Source organism: Scyliorhinus torazame, chromosome 15, assembly GCF_047496885.1.
Source record: "Scyliorhinus torazame isolate Kashiwa2021f chromosome 15, sScyTor2.1, whole genome shotgun sequence".
Taxonomy (NCBI): Eukaryota; Metazoa; Chordata; class Chondrichthyes; order Carcharhiniformes; family Scyliorhinidae; genus Scyliorhinus; species Scyliorhinus torazame.
In genome coordinates, this window is record NC_092721.1 from 112863977 (window position 1) to 112883423 (window position 19447).

At 47.6% G+C, this 19447-nt stretch overlaps 1 protein-coding gene across 10 annotated transcripts in view; it reads left to right on the plus strand.

Moving 5' to 3' along the window:
• Positions 1–19447, plus strand: part of tenm4 (teneurin transmembrane protein 4) — a 3407721-nt gene that overhangs the window by 2749922 nt on the left and 638352 nt on the right. For 9 of the 10 annotated variants that reach the window (XM_072476554.1, XM_072476555.1, XM_072476556.1 and 6 more), the window contains one exon: positions 6507–6776. The exons of the other annotated variant lie outside the window; for it this stretch is intronic. In XM_072476554.1, the coding sequence (XP_072332655.1) occupies positions 6507–6776 (270 nt within the window). The remainder of the gene's footprint in view (positions 1–6506; positions 6777–19447) is intronic. 10 annotated transcript variants of the gene reach the window in all.

Here is a 19447-nt window from a genome sequence, read left to right on the forward strand (position 1 = left end):
TCAGAGAAGGTCTGCTGAGCTAATTCCGAGGCTGAAGTGGTTGTCTTTGAGGAAAGTTTGAACAGGTTGAGCCTATATTCACAAGAGGAATTTCTTCTCTGAGGGTAATTCATCTTTGGAATTCGCTGCCCAAGTGAACAGTGGAGGATGCTGGGTCATTTAATATACTCATGATTGAGTTAGAGAGATATTTGATCTACACGGGAGTGAATGGTTCTGGGGCTGCATGCAAAACAGTGGAGTTAAGGCCACAATGAGGCCAGCTATGATCTCATTGAATGACAGTCCATGTCAATGGGCTGAGTGGTCTACACCTGTTCCTCTTTCTTATCTCATGATCTCCATGATTTTCGTGAATTTGTTGTACTTGCACTTAACTTTGTGTTCAATAGGCAATTATAATCTCGTAATGAGTAATGTATGTGCTGTTTTAATAGTATGATAATTGTTAATGATTGCCAATCAAACTTTCATGCTTAGAAAGTGACAGTTATAAGTGGGGAATTTTAATCCTTCAGATTGTGATTTCTTATAGAACTTTTCAAAAAATTCAAATTTTTAATTTGTTTTCTTACATTTCCTTCCTGTCTCTTTTTACTGACTTTATTAACCCATGTTTTCTTTCCATCTCTTTATTTCTCTTTCTTCCTGATTTGACATTGAAATCACTTTACTAATTTACCCTCATCGATTTATTTTTTAATATTTCAATCTCATTAGTTAAGAATACATACTGTTTATTCTATTATCTCTGTCAGATCTTAGAGGTCGGTTTGCCCTGTTATCAGCTCACACTTCTGGCAAAACCCAAATGTGCAATTGTAACTCCAACCAACAGAGTATGTCCCAGAAATATCTAGCCTAATAATTTTAACAGGTTTGTTTCGATGTCACTAGCTTTCGGAGCGCTGCTCCTTCCTCAGGTGAATCAGGTTTCATTCACCTGAGGAAGGAGCAGCGCTCCGAAAGCTAGTGACATCGAAACAAACCTGTTGGACTTTAACCTGGTGTTGTAAGACTTCATACTGTGCTCACCCCAGTCCAACGCCGGCATCTCCACATAATAATTATAAGTTGCATCTTTGAAAATTAGAACTTGCGTATGCTATCATATTTGAACTGGCCTCCAGAATTCAATGACAGTAGCCCTATGATATGATCCTCACAGAAAATATGTCTCTAGATCTTCTACGTGATTAGTTTAATATCAGGTTATCCATTGTAGTGCATTTCTTTGTTATTTTTACCAAAGTTGTGTTGGGTGGTATGTAAGAGGTATTCTTGGAGCATCAGTTCCAGATATTGCTGAAATAATAACAGTGCTGCATTTTTTAGATAATGATATGTTGTTAATAAACTGGCCTAACACCAAATGCATTCCGCTTTAAACATAGAAAATAGGAGCACGGTAAGTCATTGGGCCCATTGAGTCAGCTTTACCGCTCAATGTGATAATGGCTGATCCTTAATCTCAACACCATATTCTTGCTCTCTCCCCATACCCTTAACTTCTTTGGTGTTAAGAAATATATCTTATTTCTTTCTTAAATATATTCAGTGACTTGGCCTTTACATCTTCTTAGCAAAGAATTTTACAGGTTCACCACCCTTTAGATAAAGACATTTCTCCTCATCTCAGTCCTAACTGGCTTTTCAATTAGATCCTCTCTCATTCTTCCAAACTCCAATGAAAACAGGCCGGGTCGATCCAATCTCTCCTCATACAACAAACCTGCCACCCCAGACAGGAATCAGTGCGTGACCCTTTGCTGCATCCTCACTGTGGTATGTATATCTCTTCTTGGATCAGGAAACCAAAACTGCCCTCCAGGTGTGGTCTCACAAAAATATCTGTACAGCTGCAGTAATACACCCGTGCTTCTGTGTTAAAATCTTTTTGTAATGAACGCCATCATACAATTTGCTTTCCGAACTGCCTGCTGCACCTGCTTGCTTTCAGTGGCTGGTACTCGGACACCCAGGCCTTTTTGTGCATCAACATTCACCAAACTATCACCATTTAAATAATACTCTGCCATTCACTCCGACTGAAGTGAATAACTTCAAACTTATGCACGTTATACTGTATTTGCCATGTATTTGCCCAGTCACTCAACTTGCATAAAGCACCTTGCAACCTCTTTACTTCCTCCTCACCACAAAGAATTGCACCTAGTTTTATAAACTTGGAAATTATATTTGATTCCCTCATCCAAATTATTGATATATATTTTGAACAGCTGGGGTCGAATCACTGATCTTTGTAGCACCCTAGTAGTCACCGCATTCCACTTCCAAAAATATCCACTTATTCCTATCGCTGTTTCCTGTTTGAATTCAATTCTTAGTCCACACGAATGTATTACCCCCCCCCCCCCCCCCATCCCATGGGCATTCATTTTGTACACTCAGCACTAAAATGGACTTTATCACAAGATATGTTAAAATGCATCGCATCCACTGGCGAACTCTTATTTATTCTACTAGTTACATCCTCAAAAAACTCCAGTAGATTTGTCAAACATGGGGGGGAGATTCTCCAATTTGGAGCCCAAGTGTTCACGCTGTCGTGTTTCATGACGGCGCGAACCGGGCCCGGGTACGACCGATTCTGTCCCCCATAGGGGGCCAGCACGGCGCTGGAGCGGTTCACACACCCTGACCGTTCACGCAGAGTTCCCGCCAGCAGCGACCAGGGGTGAACGGTGCCGGCGGGACTCTGTCGTATCGGCGCGGCCGCTCAGCCCATGCGGGCCGGAGAATCGGCAGCCAATGGCACCGATTCTCCGCACCTCGGAGAATCAGACGCCGGCGTCGGAGCGTGGTCGTGGCGATTCTCCGGCCCGGCGCGGGGCTCGGAAAATCGCCCCCATGATTTCCCTTTCATAAATCCATGTTAACTTTGTCTAATTGATATTTTCCAAGTGTCCTATTAGTATCTATTTTCAGTTATGTTCATTGGCTGGACAGCTGGTTTATGATGCAGAGCAAGGCCAACCGTGGGTTCATTTCCATTCTGGCTGAGGTTATTCGTGACCTTCTCAGCCTTGACCCTCGCAAAAGGTGCAGTGATCCACCACCAGTCAGCTTTCCCCCTCAAAAGGGAAAGCAGCTTATGGTCATCTGGAACTATGTCGACTTTACTTTAAATTGGATACAGAACTAGCTCAGTCATAGACGACAGAGGGTAGTGGTGGAAGGGTACTATTCTGAATGGAAGACTGTGACTAGTGGTGTTCCATAGAGGTCAGTGCTGGGACCTTTGTTCGTAGTAATTATAAATGATTTGGAGGAAAATGTAGTTGGTCTGATTAGTATGTTTGCGGATGACTCAAAGATTGGTGGAGTTGCGGATAGTGAAGAGGATTGTCAGTGGATACAGCAGGATATAGATCGGTTGGAGATTTGGGCAGAGAAATGGCAGATGCAGTTTAATCTGGACTAATGTGAGGTAATGCATTTTGGAAGGTCTAATACAGGTGGGAATTATACAGTAAATGGTAGAATCTTAGGGGTATTGACAGGCAAAGAGATCTGGGCATACAGGTGCACAGATCACTGAAAGGTGGATAAGCAAGTCAAGAAGGCATGCGGCATGCTTGTCTTCGTCGGTTGAGGCATTGAGTATAAAAATTGGCAAGTCATGCTGCAGCTGTACAGAATCTTAGTTAGGCCACGTTGGAATATTGCGTACAATTCTGGTTGCCACACTACCAGAAGGATATGGATGCTTTGGAGAGAGTAAAGATGAGGTTCACCAGGATATTGCCTGGTCTGGGGGGGTATGAGCTATGAGGAGAGGTTGGATAAACTCAGATTGTTTTCACCGGATCCAGTCTGAGGGGTGACCGGATAGAGGTTTACAAAATTAGAATTGGCATGGACAGAGGGGATAGTTTGATGCTTTTTCCCAGGTTGGAAAAGTCAATTACTTGGGGACATGATTTTAAGCTGCGAGGGGGAAAGTTTAGAGGAGATGTGCGAGGAAAGTTTTATGCACAGGGGGTGATGAGTGCCTGGAACACCGTCCAGGGGAGGTGGTGGAAGACAATACAATAGCGGCGTTTAAGAGGTATCTTGATGTGAATAGGATGGAAATAGATGGACCCCAAAAGTGCAGAAGGTTTTAGTTTAGACAGGAAATGTGATCGGCGCAGGCTTGGAGTGCCAAAGGGCTTGTTCGTAATCTGTACTGTTCTTTGTCCTGTCATCACATCCTTTGTAATAGACACTAGCATTTTCCCTTCGACTGATGTTAGGCTATTTTCCTGTTTTCTCCCTCCCTCCTTTTATAGTGGGGTTATATTTACCACTGTCCATTCAGCTGGGACTGTTCCCGAATCTACAGAATTTTGGAAAATTACAAACAAAGCATCCACCATTTCCATGGCTGCCTCCTTTAGCATCCTGGGATGTTGATTCTCAGGCCCTGGGGATTTATCAGCTTTCAGCCCCATTAATTCCTCCACAGCAATGAGGTCAAAATCCTGGAATGCTCTTCCTATCAGCATTGTGTGTGTACCTACACCACATGGACTGTAGCAGTTCAAGAACCCACCACCTTCTCAAGAGCAATTTGGAATGGGCAATAAATTCTGCCTAACCAAAATCTCGTGAAAGGATAATATACCTCAATAAACTGTTAATCACGTTTGTCTTCTCTGCTGCAAACAAGTTCAGCCTCCATTGTGGGCCCTTGAAGCTGAAGTGTCTAATGTGAAGTATCAGATGGAAAGGCCTTTATTGCACCTTTACCAGTAGCTTAATGAACTACTTGTAACATGTGTCCAGAAGTACATGCACTACTCCACATGGAACAAACTAATGCCCTGTTTGTGTTTGTTTTCATATCCTGTGATTTAATAATAATAATAATCTTTTCTTGTCACAAGTATGAAGTGACTGTGAAAAAAGCCCCTCATCGCCACATTCCGGCGCCTGTTCGGGTAAGCTGGTACGGGAATTGAACCCACGCTGCTGGCTTTGTTCTGCATCACAAACCAGCTGTCTAGCCCACTGATCAGCCTAAGATCTTGTTTGTCTTACTTACTGCTGACATAGATTGCTAATGATTTTGATGAACTGTCCAGCATTGCCACGATCTCCTTTTCCTGTGCTGAAGCCTAACATCATTTAATTTATAATTCCAGTGGTTATTTCCACGTCCTGTATCTCATCATTATACTTGTCAATAAGGAATTTTGTTGATGAAAATCATTTGTCAGCCCAACTTTCCAATCTGTCTCGATGTTTTTCCACGAGATCACCCTGAGCTTGATTTACTTTCACAAAACCCATTATACACTTTTTTCTCTCTTTCCACTTCCAAATTATGGATATGTAATTTGAACAGCAAAGGTTCATGCTGATTCTTGGGATGTCCGGATTCGTTGCTTCAATGCTGCCAGCTACAACCCCTTTTAATAACTGCCAGCTTAATCCAGCCTTGAGGATAAGCCCTCTGTGATGTGATTATTCAACAGCTCTGCTATATTGTCAGATCATTCTTGCAATAAAGTCTGTTTTGAACTATACAAGGAGAACTATATTTTAGGAATCACCTCTTTACTGCCCAAACATTTTTTCTTCCATTTTTCTTGTATTTCTTACCCAGTTATATAAATTGTCTTTTTAATTGCTGTGTGCCACAATGGAAATGCGCCATTTATCCAAGAATTGTCCTTGCCATTTATTTTATTTTGAAAATCTTTTTATTGGCTTTCCTCATATTTATAAACAGTTGTTGCTTATATACATTACATTTTTTTTGCCCGCTCTAGTTTGCTTTATTTTACAGAGAGGTTTGTTTTGTCCTTCATTTGAGTAACTGTACTCCTTGCCATTTATTATAGCTCACTTTACGGGTTGATATGTTCCCAGAGGTTTCATCACATGACCCCTCACTTCCAAGCACCCCTTTCAGTTAAACAGCATTTTGTTCCCAATAGAGTATAAATACTTTCCAATAGCTATCACCAATTGTTCCTTCACCTACCTGCATTGAAAAGAAAATCAATCAATATTCTTTATATTATGGGGATAGGGTGGAGGTGTTGACCTTGGGTGGGGTGCTCTTTCCAAGAGCCGGTGCAGACTCGATGGGCCGAATGGCATCGTTCTGCACTGTAAATTCTATGTAAGCCCGTCTCACTAGACATTGCTTCAGCTTTCAAAGATGTTAATACATTACAAATCTTTACTGCTTTAAAGTAATAGCGTTAGTATGAGAAATAAGAACTTTGTGTAAGTGCCATAATTTTGGCCAGCAGTGAATATCTATGTTGGTGAAAGTTTAACTCAGTTACTTATCTTTTCTGCTCTCTGCCGCTAGGAAGTTTATTCCATGTAAAGTATTTAAGAGATAGGAATGGTTGGAGTTGGGGGTTGGGGGAAGAATCTGCCTGCAAGGTTGAACTGCTTAATTTTAGCTTCACATAACTGAAAAACACCTCTTGTGTACAGAGGCAGTCTCAACATTTTCTGAAATACTGAACGTTGCTTCCTAGGAACAAATTTTTCCCTGCGGGAGTTAGGACTGACTGAAGCTACACCTCAGCCTGTCACTGGATATCGGACAGAATTAGGGCTGTCACACCGTGGATACTCTGTAAGCGGAGGCTCTGATGCTGACACAGAAACAGATGGGGTCATGTCTCCTGAAAATGCAATGAGACTTTGGGGACAAAATGCTAAATCAACACGAAGCTCCTGCTTATCCAGTCGGGCAAATTCTACACTCACCCTTACTGACACAGAGCTTGAGAACACAGAAAACGGTAAGAAATCAAAAACAAATTTATATTCCCCTTGACGAAGTTATTTGGATTAAAATTTGCTGTTTATATTGTGGTTAGAATTACCCATTTAGCTGGGCTGGCATTTAATGACCAGGACAGCTGAACCAGATTGGAAAGCTATTTTATCATAGTTGACAAACTACTTCTTTCAATACGGGGCTTCCTTCCTTAAAAAAAGGTATTGAACCTTTTTGTCAGTGAAACGCCATGACACAAATCACATCAAATGCATCATTGCTTTTCTTGCACATGATACCTTTTGCAATAAAAATGATGTGTTCCTCTACTATCCTCTCTCCTGGGCATAACGTCAATCTTTTAAACTGAAGGAAGGCCAGCACAAAAGTCAATGTTCCGTTATCAGAAAATGGCAAATATACATTACGAAACATTGTGTATTTATATTGCATCTTTAGTGCAATAAAAAGTCCCAATGTGCTTCACAAGAGCATCAGAAAGCAAAACGTGGAACCGAGCCACATAAAGAGATAAGGTCAGATGACCAAAAACTTGGGCAAAGAGGTCGGTTTGAAGGAGTGTCGTGAAGGTGGAAAGTGGGGTAGAGAGGTGGAGTGTTGTAGGCAGGGCATTCCAGAGCTTGGTGTTGAGGTAACTGAAGGAGTGGCCACCAATAGTGGAGCAATTAACGTTGGGCATACTCAAGAGACCAGACTTGGAGGAACACAAATATCAGAAGGCTGTAGGGCTGGAGGAAATTAGAGAGATAAGGAGGGCATGGAAGGATTTGGAAAGGAGGATGAGTATTTTAAAATCATGATGTTGCTTGACCGGATGACAGTATAGGTTGGCAAGCAGAGGGGTGATGGGTGATTGGGAATTGGTGTGAGTTAAGAAACGGGCAGCAAATTTTGAATGATATCAATATAATGGATGGTAGAAGAGCTGAGACAGGAGCAAAGGTGGGCGCTGTTATGGAGGTAGAAATAGATGGTCCTAATGTTGCTTTGAGTGATTGTGGTAGACACCACTGGTGTATATTGTATGTATTATGGCACTGCACGTATATTACAGGTACCACGGTAAATCCCTGCCTGCTGGCTCCGCCCAGCAGGCGGCGTATGAAAGTGTGTGCTCTCCTGTGCTGATTCCAATCTGGTCCCAGCTGCGGGAGACACAACATCTTGTGCAATAAGGCCTCGATTGTTTCACCATTCTCGTCTCGTGGTAATTGACGGTACATCAATTTATTGCACAAGATTTTAAAAGATGGATCTCCTAATCAAGCCTGATCGCCTGCAGCTGAGCCCTCATGCAGCCAACGCCACATCTACCTTCGACCACTGGCTAGCCTGCTTCGAAGGCTACCTCAGAGCAGCCACTGAAGAACCCTCGGACTCACAGAAGCTCCAAGTCTTCTACTCGCGGGTGAGCCCTGAAAGTTTCCCCCTCATCCAGGATGCGCCCACCTACTCAGAAGCGATGACGCTCCTAAAGGGACATTACGTTAAACCGGTGAACCAAGTGTACGCCAGGTACCTCCTGGCCACAGGACGGCAACTCCCCGGGGAGACTCTGGATGATTTCTTGCGGGCCCTACAGATCCTCGGTAGGAACTGTGACTGCCAGGCAGTTTCAGCAGTCCAACACACCAAACTTTTAATCAGAGAAGCTTATGTCACGGGCATGCAGTCCACATAGGTTCGCCAACGACTACTAGAAGGGGGTAAACTCGATCTTGCGGACACTAGGCAACTTGCAAATTCACTGGAAGTGGCCTCCTGTAAACTGGAGTCCTACACCCCCGACCGCACGGCACCCTCGTGGGCATCGTGGGCCCCACCAGCTGCCGACTCCAGCTCACGGCAAGCCTGCACCGCGTGGCAGCCAGCCAACTCTGGGGGGCTCCAAGTGTTATTTTTGTGGACAAAGCAAACACCCAAGGCAGCGCTGCCTGGCGCGGAGCGCGACCTGCAACGGGTGTGGGAAGAAAGGACACTTTGTTTCTGTTTCCCAGGCCCGGTTGGTCGCCGTTGTTTCCTGGCCCTGCATTTCTACACCCCCCGTGGGCGCCGCCATCTTTTCCTCCGCCATCTTTGATGCCGCCCACCATGTGTGCCCGTGACGCCATCTTCGGCTCCATTTTGGACCGCGCCTCAGGACCCCGGCTCGTCTGGCCGTTCGCCGCCTACTGCTACCACCACCACTGCTGATCAGCCCGGGACTTCCCAACATCTTCCGCAGCTCGCCTCCATCACCCTGGATCAGTCTCGGCCCGCAACCTCGCGACCGCTATGACGACGGTGAAGATCAACGGGCACGAGACGACCTGCCTCTTTGACTCCGGGAGCACAGAGAGTTTCATCCACCCCACTGCAGTAAGGCGCTGCTCCCTCCCGGTACACCCTGTCACCCAGAAAATCTCCCTGGCCTCCGGATCCCATTCCTTTGAAATCCGGGGGTACTGTATCGCAACCCTCACTGTCCAGGGCGTAGAGTTAAGCAACTTCAGGCTCTACGTCCTCCCCCACCTCCGCGCTGCCCTGTTACTCGGCTTGGATTTTCAATGCCATCTCCAAAGCCTTACTTTGAAATTCGGAGGGCCCCTGCCCCCCCTCACCGTCTGCGGCCTCACGACCCTTAATGTCGATCCACCTTCACTGTTTGCGAACCTCACCCCGGACTGCAAACCCGTCGCCACTAGGAGCAGACGGTACAGTGCCCAGGACATTCATCAGGTCGGAGGTCCAATGGCTTCTGCGGGAGGGGATCATTGAGGCCAGCAACAGCCCCTGGAGAGCTCAAGTAGTGATGGTGAAGACTGGGGAGAAGCACAGGATGGTCATTGACTACAGTCAGACCATCAACCGGTACACGCAGCTCGACGCGTACCCACTCCCAGGCATATGAAATGAAAATCGCTTATTGTCACAAGTAGGCTTCAAACGAAGTTACTGTGAAAAGCCCCTAGTCGCCACATTCTGTGGCCTGTTCGGGGAGGCTAGTACGGGAATTGAACCGTGCTGCTGGCCTGCCTTGGTCTGCTTTCAAAGCCAGTGATTTAGCCCTGTGCTAAACAGCCCCAATCAGATTGCGCAGTATCGAGTCTTCTCTACAGTTGACTTGAAGTCCGCCTACCACCAGCTCCCCATCTGCCTGGAGGACCGCCAATACACTGCGTTCAAAGCAGATGGCCGCCTCTATCACTTCCTCAGAGTTGCCTTCGGCGTTGTGGTATTATAGGTATTACGGTACCTGAGAGGCTAAAGCACCATTGGTAGAACCTGTATGCTTGCTATTGGCTAGAGTGTATAATTCCTCCGCCTTGATAGGCGGGGTATAAGAACCCGTGCCGCCCCAGCAGCCCTCATTCTGTACCTGAGCTGCTGGGGGAATCATCTAGCTTATTAAAGCCTTCAGTTGGACTACAACCTCGCTTTAGTGGTCATTGATCGTGCATCAATTTAATAAGCTAGAATTTTAAGAAGAAAGGAAGGAGCTCCGAATCAAGCCGGAGTGTCTGCAACTTAGCCCCCACGCAGCGAACTCAGCGGCAATCTTTAAGCACTGGCTGGCGTGCTTTAAAGGGTAGCTCGAGACGGCCGAAAACACACCCACGGGAGAGCAGAAACTGCACGTCCTGCACTCAAGGGTGAGCCCGGAGATTTACACCCTCATCGAGGAAGCGGAAGACTTCAATGCAGCAATTGAGCTGCTAAAAGGACACTATATTCGCCTGGTAAACCAGGTCTACGCCCGGCACCTGCTTGCAACAAGGCGACAAACGCCTGGAGGAATTCTACCGCGCACTCCTAGTGCTGCGAAGAAGCTGTGGCTGCCCGCAAGTTTCGGCGATCGAACACACGGAACTCTTAGTCCGGGACACTTTCGTGGCAGGTATGCTTTCGTCACAAATCCGCCAGCGCATGTTAGAGAAGGACACCCTGGGTCTCAGGGAGGCATGGGCCCTTGCAGGCTCTCTGGACGTGGCCTCCAAGAACGCCCGTGCCTACGTTCCCGGCCGTGCGGCAGCTCCCTGGGCAGCGTGGAACCCCGCAGTGGATGACCCCGAGACTTCACCCGTTCCCCCACAGGCCTGCGCTGAAAGGCGGCCTGGCAAACCCGAGGGGCCCCGCTGATACTTTCGCGGGCAGGCCAAGCACCCCCGCCAGCGTTGCCTGGCCCACGCATCCGCCTGCAAGAGATGCGGCAAAAAGGGCCATTTTGTGGGGGTATGTAAGGCCCGAGCGGTGGCCACGGTCTCCAGCGGCGAATGCGGACCGCCACCACAAAGTTCTCCATGGGCCCCATGCGGCCAGCGGTCGCCGCCATCCCCATATCCCAGGGCCACGTGCAGACCCCGGGCGCCGCCATCTTGTTCCGCGGATGCCACGCTTGAGGGATGGGCGCCGCCATATTGTGCACCACCGGCCATGTGCGACGCCATCTTGGATGAACCCCCAGGACCCCAGCTCGGCCGACCACACACTGCCTGAACAGAATTCCCAACTACTGCGATTGGCCTTGGTGACCCTGGATCAGTCTTGACCTCGAACACTCTCAACCGCTACGACGACCGTTTTCATCAACGGGCATGAAACGTCCTGCCAAATAGACTCTGGGAGCACGGAGAGCTTCACACACCCCGACACAAGGCGCTGTTCCCTCCTCATCCACCCTGTTAATCAAAAAATCTCCCTGGCCTCAGGTTCCCATTCAGTGGAGATAAAGGGTTTTTGTGTAGCAAACCTCAAAGTCCATGGAAGGGAGTTCAAAAATTTTGATCTCTACGTCCTTCCCCAACTCTGCGCGGCTACACTCCTGGGTTTAGACTTCCAGTGTAACCTTCAAAGTCTGACCTTCCAATTCGGCGGCCCTATACCCCCCCCCCCCCTTACTGTCTGCGGCCTCGCGACCCTTAAGGTCGACCCGCCTTCCCTGTTTGCGAACCTCACCCCGGATTGCAAACCCGTCGCCACCAGGAGCAGACGCTACAGTGCCCAGGACTGGACCTTTATCAGGTCAGAGGTCCAAAGGCTACTGAGGGAAGGGGTCATTGAAGCCCCTGCAGAGCTCAAGTAGTGGTGGTAAAGACCGGGGAGAAGCATAGGATGGTCATCGACTACAGTCAGACCATCAACAGGTTTACGCAGCTGGACGCGTACCCTCCCCACCGCATATCCGACCTGGTAAACAGGATCGTGCATTATAAGGTCTTCTCCACGGTGGATCTCAAGTCCGCCTACCACCAGCTTCCCATCCGCACTAGTGACCGCAAATACACTGCCTTCGAAGCAGAAGGGCGGCTCTATCACTTCTTAAGGGTTCCCTTTGGTGTCACTAAAGGGGTCTCGGTCTTCCAGCGCGAGATGGACCGAATAGTTGACTGGTACAGTTTACGGGCAACATTCCCGGGGTATAACGGGCGGGGTATAAGAACCCGTGCCGCCCCAGCAGCCCTCATTCTGTCCCTGAGCTGCTGGGGGAAACATCTAGCTTATTCAAGCCTCAGTTGGACTACAACCTCACTTTAGTGGTCATTGATCGTGCATCAGGCGTCACCAATGGGGTCTCGGTCTTCCAGCGCGAGATGGACCGAATGGTTGACCAGTATGGGCTGCGGGCCACCTTCCCGTACCTAGATAACCTGGTCATCATCTGCGGCCAGGATCAGCAGGACCATGACGCAAACCTCCAAAGATTCCTCCATACCGCACATACAATAAAGAGAAATGCGTGTTCCGCACCAACCGCTCAGCCATCAGCCTGGGGAAGCTCAACGAGCCCCCTGATGCCCTATCCCGCGGTACATGTGCCAGCACACAAGTGGACCGACTCCGGGCTCTCCACTATGACCTCTGCCACACGGGGGTCACCCGGTTCGTCCGTTTTGTCAAGGCCCGCAACCTGCCCTACTCCATTGAGGAGGTCAGGACCGTCACTAGAGACTGCCAAGTCTGTGCAGAGTGCAAGCCGCACTTCTACTGGCCAGATAGAGCTCATCTGGTGAAGGCCTTCCGCCCCTTTGAACGCCTCAGCATGTACTTCAAAGGGCCCCTCCCCTCCACCGACCGCAAGGTGTACTTCCTCACCGTAATTGACGAGTACTCCCGGTTCCCTTTCGCCATCCCATTCCCCGACATGACTTCTGCCACGGTTATCAAAGCCCTGCACCGTATCTTCACTCTGTTCGGTTTCCCCACCTACATCCACAGCGATCGGGGATCCTCTTTCATGAGCGATGAGCTGTGCCAGTTCCTGCTCAGCAAGGGCATCGCCTCGAGCAGGACGACCAGCTCCAACCTCCGGGGAAATGGGCAGGTGGAGAGGGAGAACGGGACGGTCTGGAAGGCCGTCCTGCTGGCCCTGCGTCTAAAAATCTCCCGGTCTCCCGCTGGCAGGAGGTCCTCCCCGACACGCTACACTCCATCCGGTCGCTCCTCTGCACCGCCACTAATGAGACCCCTCACGAACGTGTGTTTGCCTTGCCCAACATGACTGACAGTTCCTGGACCCGTCCTCCTCCGGAAGCATGAGTGGAGTCATAAATCAGACCCCTTGGTCGAGAAAGTCCACCTCCTACATGCAAACCCACAATACGCCAACGTGGCACACCCCGACGGGCGCCAGGACACAGTCTCCCTCTGGGACCTGGCACCCGCTAGGTCCACACCCACGACCCCCGACCTGACACCGCGCCCCCCGGGTTGCCTCATTCACCCCGGCGCCAGCAAACCTCACCGCAGCCCCCACCCCAGCGGGATCCATCCTCCCACTGGATTCACTCAGGGGTGACGAGGACAATACCCTCCCAGAGTGCAGGTGACCACGTCGGCGCCCACATCACCACCAGGACTGAGGCAATCACGGCGGAGGGTCAAAGCCCCCGACAGACTTAATCTGTAATGTTTTTGTCACCCCCGCCGGACTTTTATTTTAACAGGGGGTGAATGTGGTAGACACTAGTGGTATGTTGTATGTATTACGGCCCTGCCCGTATATTACAGGTATGACGGTAAATCCCTGCCTGCTGGCTCCGCCCAGCAGGCGGTGTAAAAAAGTGTATGCTCTCCTGAGCTGATTCCAATCAGGTTCCAGCTGCGGGAGGCACAACATCTTGTGCAATAAAGCCTCGATTGTTTCACCATTCTCGTCTCGTGGTAATTGACAGTACATCAGTAATGGAGCGAGAACAGGGACAGAAGCTCAGCTCAGAGTCAAATGTGACACCGATGTTCATTGAGCAAATTAGAAGCTGCAAAAATGTTGTAGCAGACAGAACGCCAAAGACAATATGGGCCATTATTAAAAAACAAAATCATTTTTACTGAATGACCCATGCAATTCATAATTGGATGGGTGTTTTTACTATTTGGTGTATCTGTTGGGCACTTTCATATCTCAAGGTTGCAGTCCATTATGTTTTCTTGTATAATAATAATCTTTATTGTCACAAGTAAGCTTACATTAACACTGCAATGAAGTTACTGTGAAAATCCCCTAGTCGCCACATTACAGCGCTTGTTTGGGTACACAGAGGGAGAATTCAGAATATCCAAATTACCTAACAGCATATCTTTCGGGACTTGTGGGAGGAAACCGGAGCACCCGGAGGAAACCCACGCAGACACAGAGAGAACGTGCAGACTCTGCACAGACAGTGACCCAAGCTGGGAATCGAACCTGGGACCCTGGTGCTGTGAAACAACAGTGTTAACCACTGTGCTGCCGTGTCGCCTGTGTCATCTTCAATATGGTGCTAATACTTACTAAAGATTTTCAATTTTTCACAGCCATTGCTAATGTTTAAAAGTATATTTGTTACAAATGCTATGCCCTCTTGCTTGAATTTATAGGTATCCAGATCCACAACACTCTTCAAATCTCAATTCTGTCTTTCCAATGAATTAACTTAAATAGTTCGCTAACCAACCTGCCTTTGATCATCCCAATAATTCAACTAATTTCTCAAACCTTTCATTACCTCTAATTCTTAGTCCTTGCACTGTATCGGCATAAAAAGTACTGTCCCACTTCTCACAGCTATCTCTAAATGTCATGCTTTGTAAACCCATCATGCCTTGTTTTGCATCTTGTCTCATTTTATACCAGTGATTCTGCCGCCTCTCATTAGGACTCCGCTTTTTGTATCTGGAATTATGATCGGTTTTAAACATCCTGACCCAACTCCATCTTTGATTGCATTATCTTTGAAGGCACTTGGAGCTGTGACATGAAACATTTTGAACAAGAGCATTATAACTGTATTCCGCCCTCCACTCGTCATTCCTTCAGATCCCTTGACAAGGCAATCTCTTGTAACTTTGCCCTTATTCATTTCTCCTCCACTTTGTGTCATAATTACAGACAGTCCTAAAGAAAAAGCTGATCTATTTGACTTCCCTTTCTCATTCAACTCTGTTTTGATCACCCTCATGAAGAATTTCCCCCCAATCTATTTTATCATTATGACTAACAGTAAATTTACTCCTCCCAGCTCTTTCCAATCATCTGTTCCCGTCTCCAAGACCTCTGGGCCCGATGCTATCTTTCTTATCATATTCAAGATATCTACAATTTGATTTATCATTGCTCGGTGTCCTTTCCTTTTCTTTCGGGCACCTTGGAAATTTGCTTCTGCTTATCGTATCCCTCATAAAATAGTACTGTCTTGTTACCAGTGAACCATCATTTGCTATCAAACTAACCATGAGACCTATGGCATTCTTCAATATTTATGCCCAAATGTAACAGCAACTTCAGGCAAAGGGAAGATGCTTGATTGAACCCTATAAATTCCCAAATTGCTGTCTGAGTGGGATGTTTTTATATTATCTTCCCAAAAATGTCATCTCGCTATTAAAATACATTGAATGGTGTGAAGTTTTCGCATTCCTACAGAACTAATTTCAGAAAATTAAATCCTGTCTATTTTACCCAAAGTACCCTTTTTCAAATGCCAAATACAACGCTCTGGCACTGAAAGAACAATTCTAAAAGTCTCATTATATCAGTTTTTAAAAGTTTAAATATTGTTACCTCTCCAGGTACTTTGTTTTGTTTTCACAGAGTGCTGGCCCTTGTTCAGCTGGTAATATATTCTGATATCTTACCTTTAAGCTACTATCTTTAAACTTTAACACTCCTTTGTCTTGTGCCCATGACATCTTTGTCACATCTTGTTAAATCTCTCCTGAGCTCCCACCTTTTCCTGACTTCCTGTTTTGCTCCACCTGCTCCACCCCCTGTTAAACTGTACAAAATCCATCATGTTTCTCCCTCTATTTAGCTCTGAAGAAGTTACATGCACTCGAAATATTAACTCTGTTTCTCTCTTCATAGATGTTGCCAGACCTGCTGAGTTTTTTCAATTCTGTTTTTATCCCACTACTCTAGATCCAATGACCGGACTCAACTGTCTCCCCATCCCGACCCGACCCGACCCAGCTACCCCACACTCCCCCTACCAACCCAACTGCCACCACCCTCCTCCCCGCCTATCACTCCTGACCCAACTATACCCCCTGACCCGACCCGATTGTACCTCCTAATCTATTATCGCCCCGCCCCCCCAACCTGACCTGATTATTCCTCCCGACCTGACTATCCCTCCTGCCCACCCCTGATCCGTCCTGACTATCCTCAACCTGACCTGATTAGCCTGGCCATAATAGCCCCCCCCCACCCCCCTCCCCCATCCCCTGACCTGACCACACTATTCCCAAATGCACCCAGCTGCTACTGACCAGAAGATCTGGACCATCATTTCCTACTTCCAGCAATTTACCAGACAAAAACATTCTAAATCCAAACATGCAGGTGTGTGCTGCTCTTAAATTATTCAATGCCTTGAATGGTGTGGCTAAGTCTATAATTCCAACATGGTTTTCAGCAGCCCCATTTCTTGTTTATTTGTTATTTGTTTATGGAATGTGGGCATCATTGGCTGTGACAGTATTTATTGCCCATCCCTGAGGGCATTTAAGAGTCAACCGCATCGCTACTGGTCTGGAGTTAAATGTAGGCCAGACCAGGTAAGGATGACAGATTTCCTTCATTAGTGAGTCAGATTGACAGGTGTTTCATGGTCATCATGAGACTTTTAATTGCAGGATTTTTATTGAATTCAAATTGCACCATCTGCCATGCCTCAGAGCATTACCCTGGGTCTCTGGATTATTAGTCCAGCAACACTACTGTCTCCCCATTCCAACAGTGACTTTGTTTCCTGTGTTCGGCAACTTCGGAACACTGCCCTTGAGTGAATTATCTGTCATTGTGTTGGACATTCAGAAAAACTTTAACAGGGTCTAACATTGCAATTTAGAACAAACAGACTTTGTACCCATCAAAGCTACCTTCATGGCAATAAAGTTTGCTTTTAAATCACCCTGCCTTAGAGCTGATTCCTTTCCCATCAATTTAGGAACTGCCCAGGGGTCTCCCTCTTCTTCTCTGTTCCTTCTTCACATAAAAGGCTCCCTTCATTTATCCTTTGGTGTTGCCTATATTTTTGACAACGATTCCATTCTAAATTCATCAGCTTGTTTCTGATCGCATGCCTCAAGCACACAAAGCCATCAGCCCTCCTGCAATGCAATAGCTCAACCACAAGATCTTGATTCTCACAAAGCCAACCAATAAGGTAGCAACAGTATTGATCGTGAATTTGCTTGAAACTACAACTGTTCTGCTATTGTAACTTAGGTGGAGCAACTTTTATGTGAGTTGATGCATTTTACGCGAGTCAGGCTAATATCGCTTGCAGCGAAGTTGCAGCAATGGAGCTGGAAAAGCGTTGAGGAAATTCCAACACCTGTTCTGATCAATCCTTCAAAGAAAACCTTTGTATAACTCTTGGTTAGACTTACGAGTGATAAAATATCCATCTGAACTTGTGATGACTCCACCATTTATTCTTCATGCCTTGGTGTTCTTGGTCTTGTTATCACCTCTAACTTCACCTTGAACCTCAAACAGTACCATCTCCACTATGTTAAATCTGCATTTTAGAAGGTTTGACTCTGCTTTCATACCAAGAGCTGAACTGTTGCATTATTATTGGGTGGGATTCTCCAGAAAGATTTCTAAGTGTGGTAGCGAGCTGGAACTGCAACGAGAGTCCCGGCGCTCGGCCCAACGAGGCCGGCAACGCTATTCAACGCTAGTTGGTCCACTTAACGAGGCCTCACGGGCTTCTAATGTTAATAATAATCTTTATTAGTTTCACAAGTAGACTTACATTAACACTGCATTGAAGTTACTGTGAAAATCCCCGAGTTGTCTCATTCCGGCGCCTGTTCGGGTACACTGAGGGAGAATTCTGAATGTCCAATTCACCTAATAGCACGTCTTTCAGGATTTGTGAGAGGAAACTGGAGCACCCGGAGGAAACCCACGCAGACACGGGGAGAACATGCAGACTCTGCACAGATAATGACCCAAGCGGGAATTGAAACCGGGTCCCTGGCGCTGTGAACAAAAGTGCTAACCACTGTGCTACCGTTCTCACCCCAAATGAAGGCGCGCCAGCCGATTTGCCAAGATTGTGACTAGGAGGACTGTCCTGCAGTGCCAGAAAAAGATTAGCGACTTACACCAGGCAGCATGGGTGAGTAGACACCAACCCCGAGACATTTCTACCTTCTACCTCCACGCGAGCATCCAGCCCCTTCAACTCTCCATGCGACCCCGAACCCGCCCTTCACCCAGTCTCCCTTCAATATCCCCCCTCCAGCCCCCATCCCTTCAATCCCCCCCCAATCCTTCCTACACACACCCACTGCCACCACTGTGAATCACGCATGTGGCTAAGGATGCTCTCTCTGTATCTTCTCAGGAAAAGTTCCCCCACAGCCGTCAACAAAGGGCCCAGACTGGCGGTGGGATGCCAGACATAAGAATCCTCACCTCCTTCAAGGAACAAACCTTGGAGGTGACTGGGATGGCCGAGGACAGAAGGATCACAAATGCAGAAGCTGACAGACGCCGCAGAGGTGAGGAACCAATGGGCTCCACCTGGAGGACCTGTCAAACGCGAGTTGTTATTGCCTTACTGACTGACCCATCCCTCCCACTGACCACATGTCCATTCTCCGCAGGTCCTCCAGCCGACGGTGCTGGCCCATCCTGGGTTGCACCCTCTCCACTCTTGCAGGAGAATTGCCGGAGAACACCCTCGGAGGGAAGCACCGAGGAAGACATGATCGAGGCATCACAGCTGTCATCCCCACCCCCCACCAGCGCAGATATACACATCTCGATGGGAAATGTTAGTGGTCAGGTTTCTGGGGCTCAATCTGGTGAGCACCACAAATGTCGCTGATGCAGATCAGGTGAAGGCAGGAACCCCCCGTTGAGACAGCATTCGAAGGTCTGCTGGATCCCAGGACCCAAAGGATCCCAGCCTGATGCTGAGCGTGTGGAAGAGGGTTTTCTGGAGCTGATGGGAGATGTTAGGGTGCACCCAGGACATTCAGAGGGAGATGTCAGCGATTTTCCAGCAGGTCTGTAGCCAATTGGAGGAGTACCAGAGGCTATGGGCACAGAAGATGGCGCCGGCAAGGTGTGGCACCGAGGCCAACACTGCTTGGGATGGTGACCGCAGTGGAAAGCCTGGTGCACAATGTTGGCACCATTCGTGAAGGTGGCCAAGGCGTTGCATAGTCGGTGACGGCCATGGCTGAGGGTCT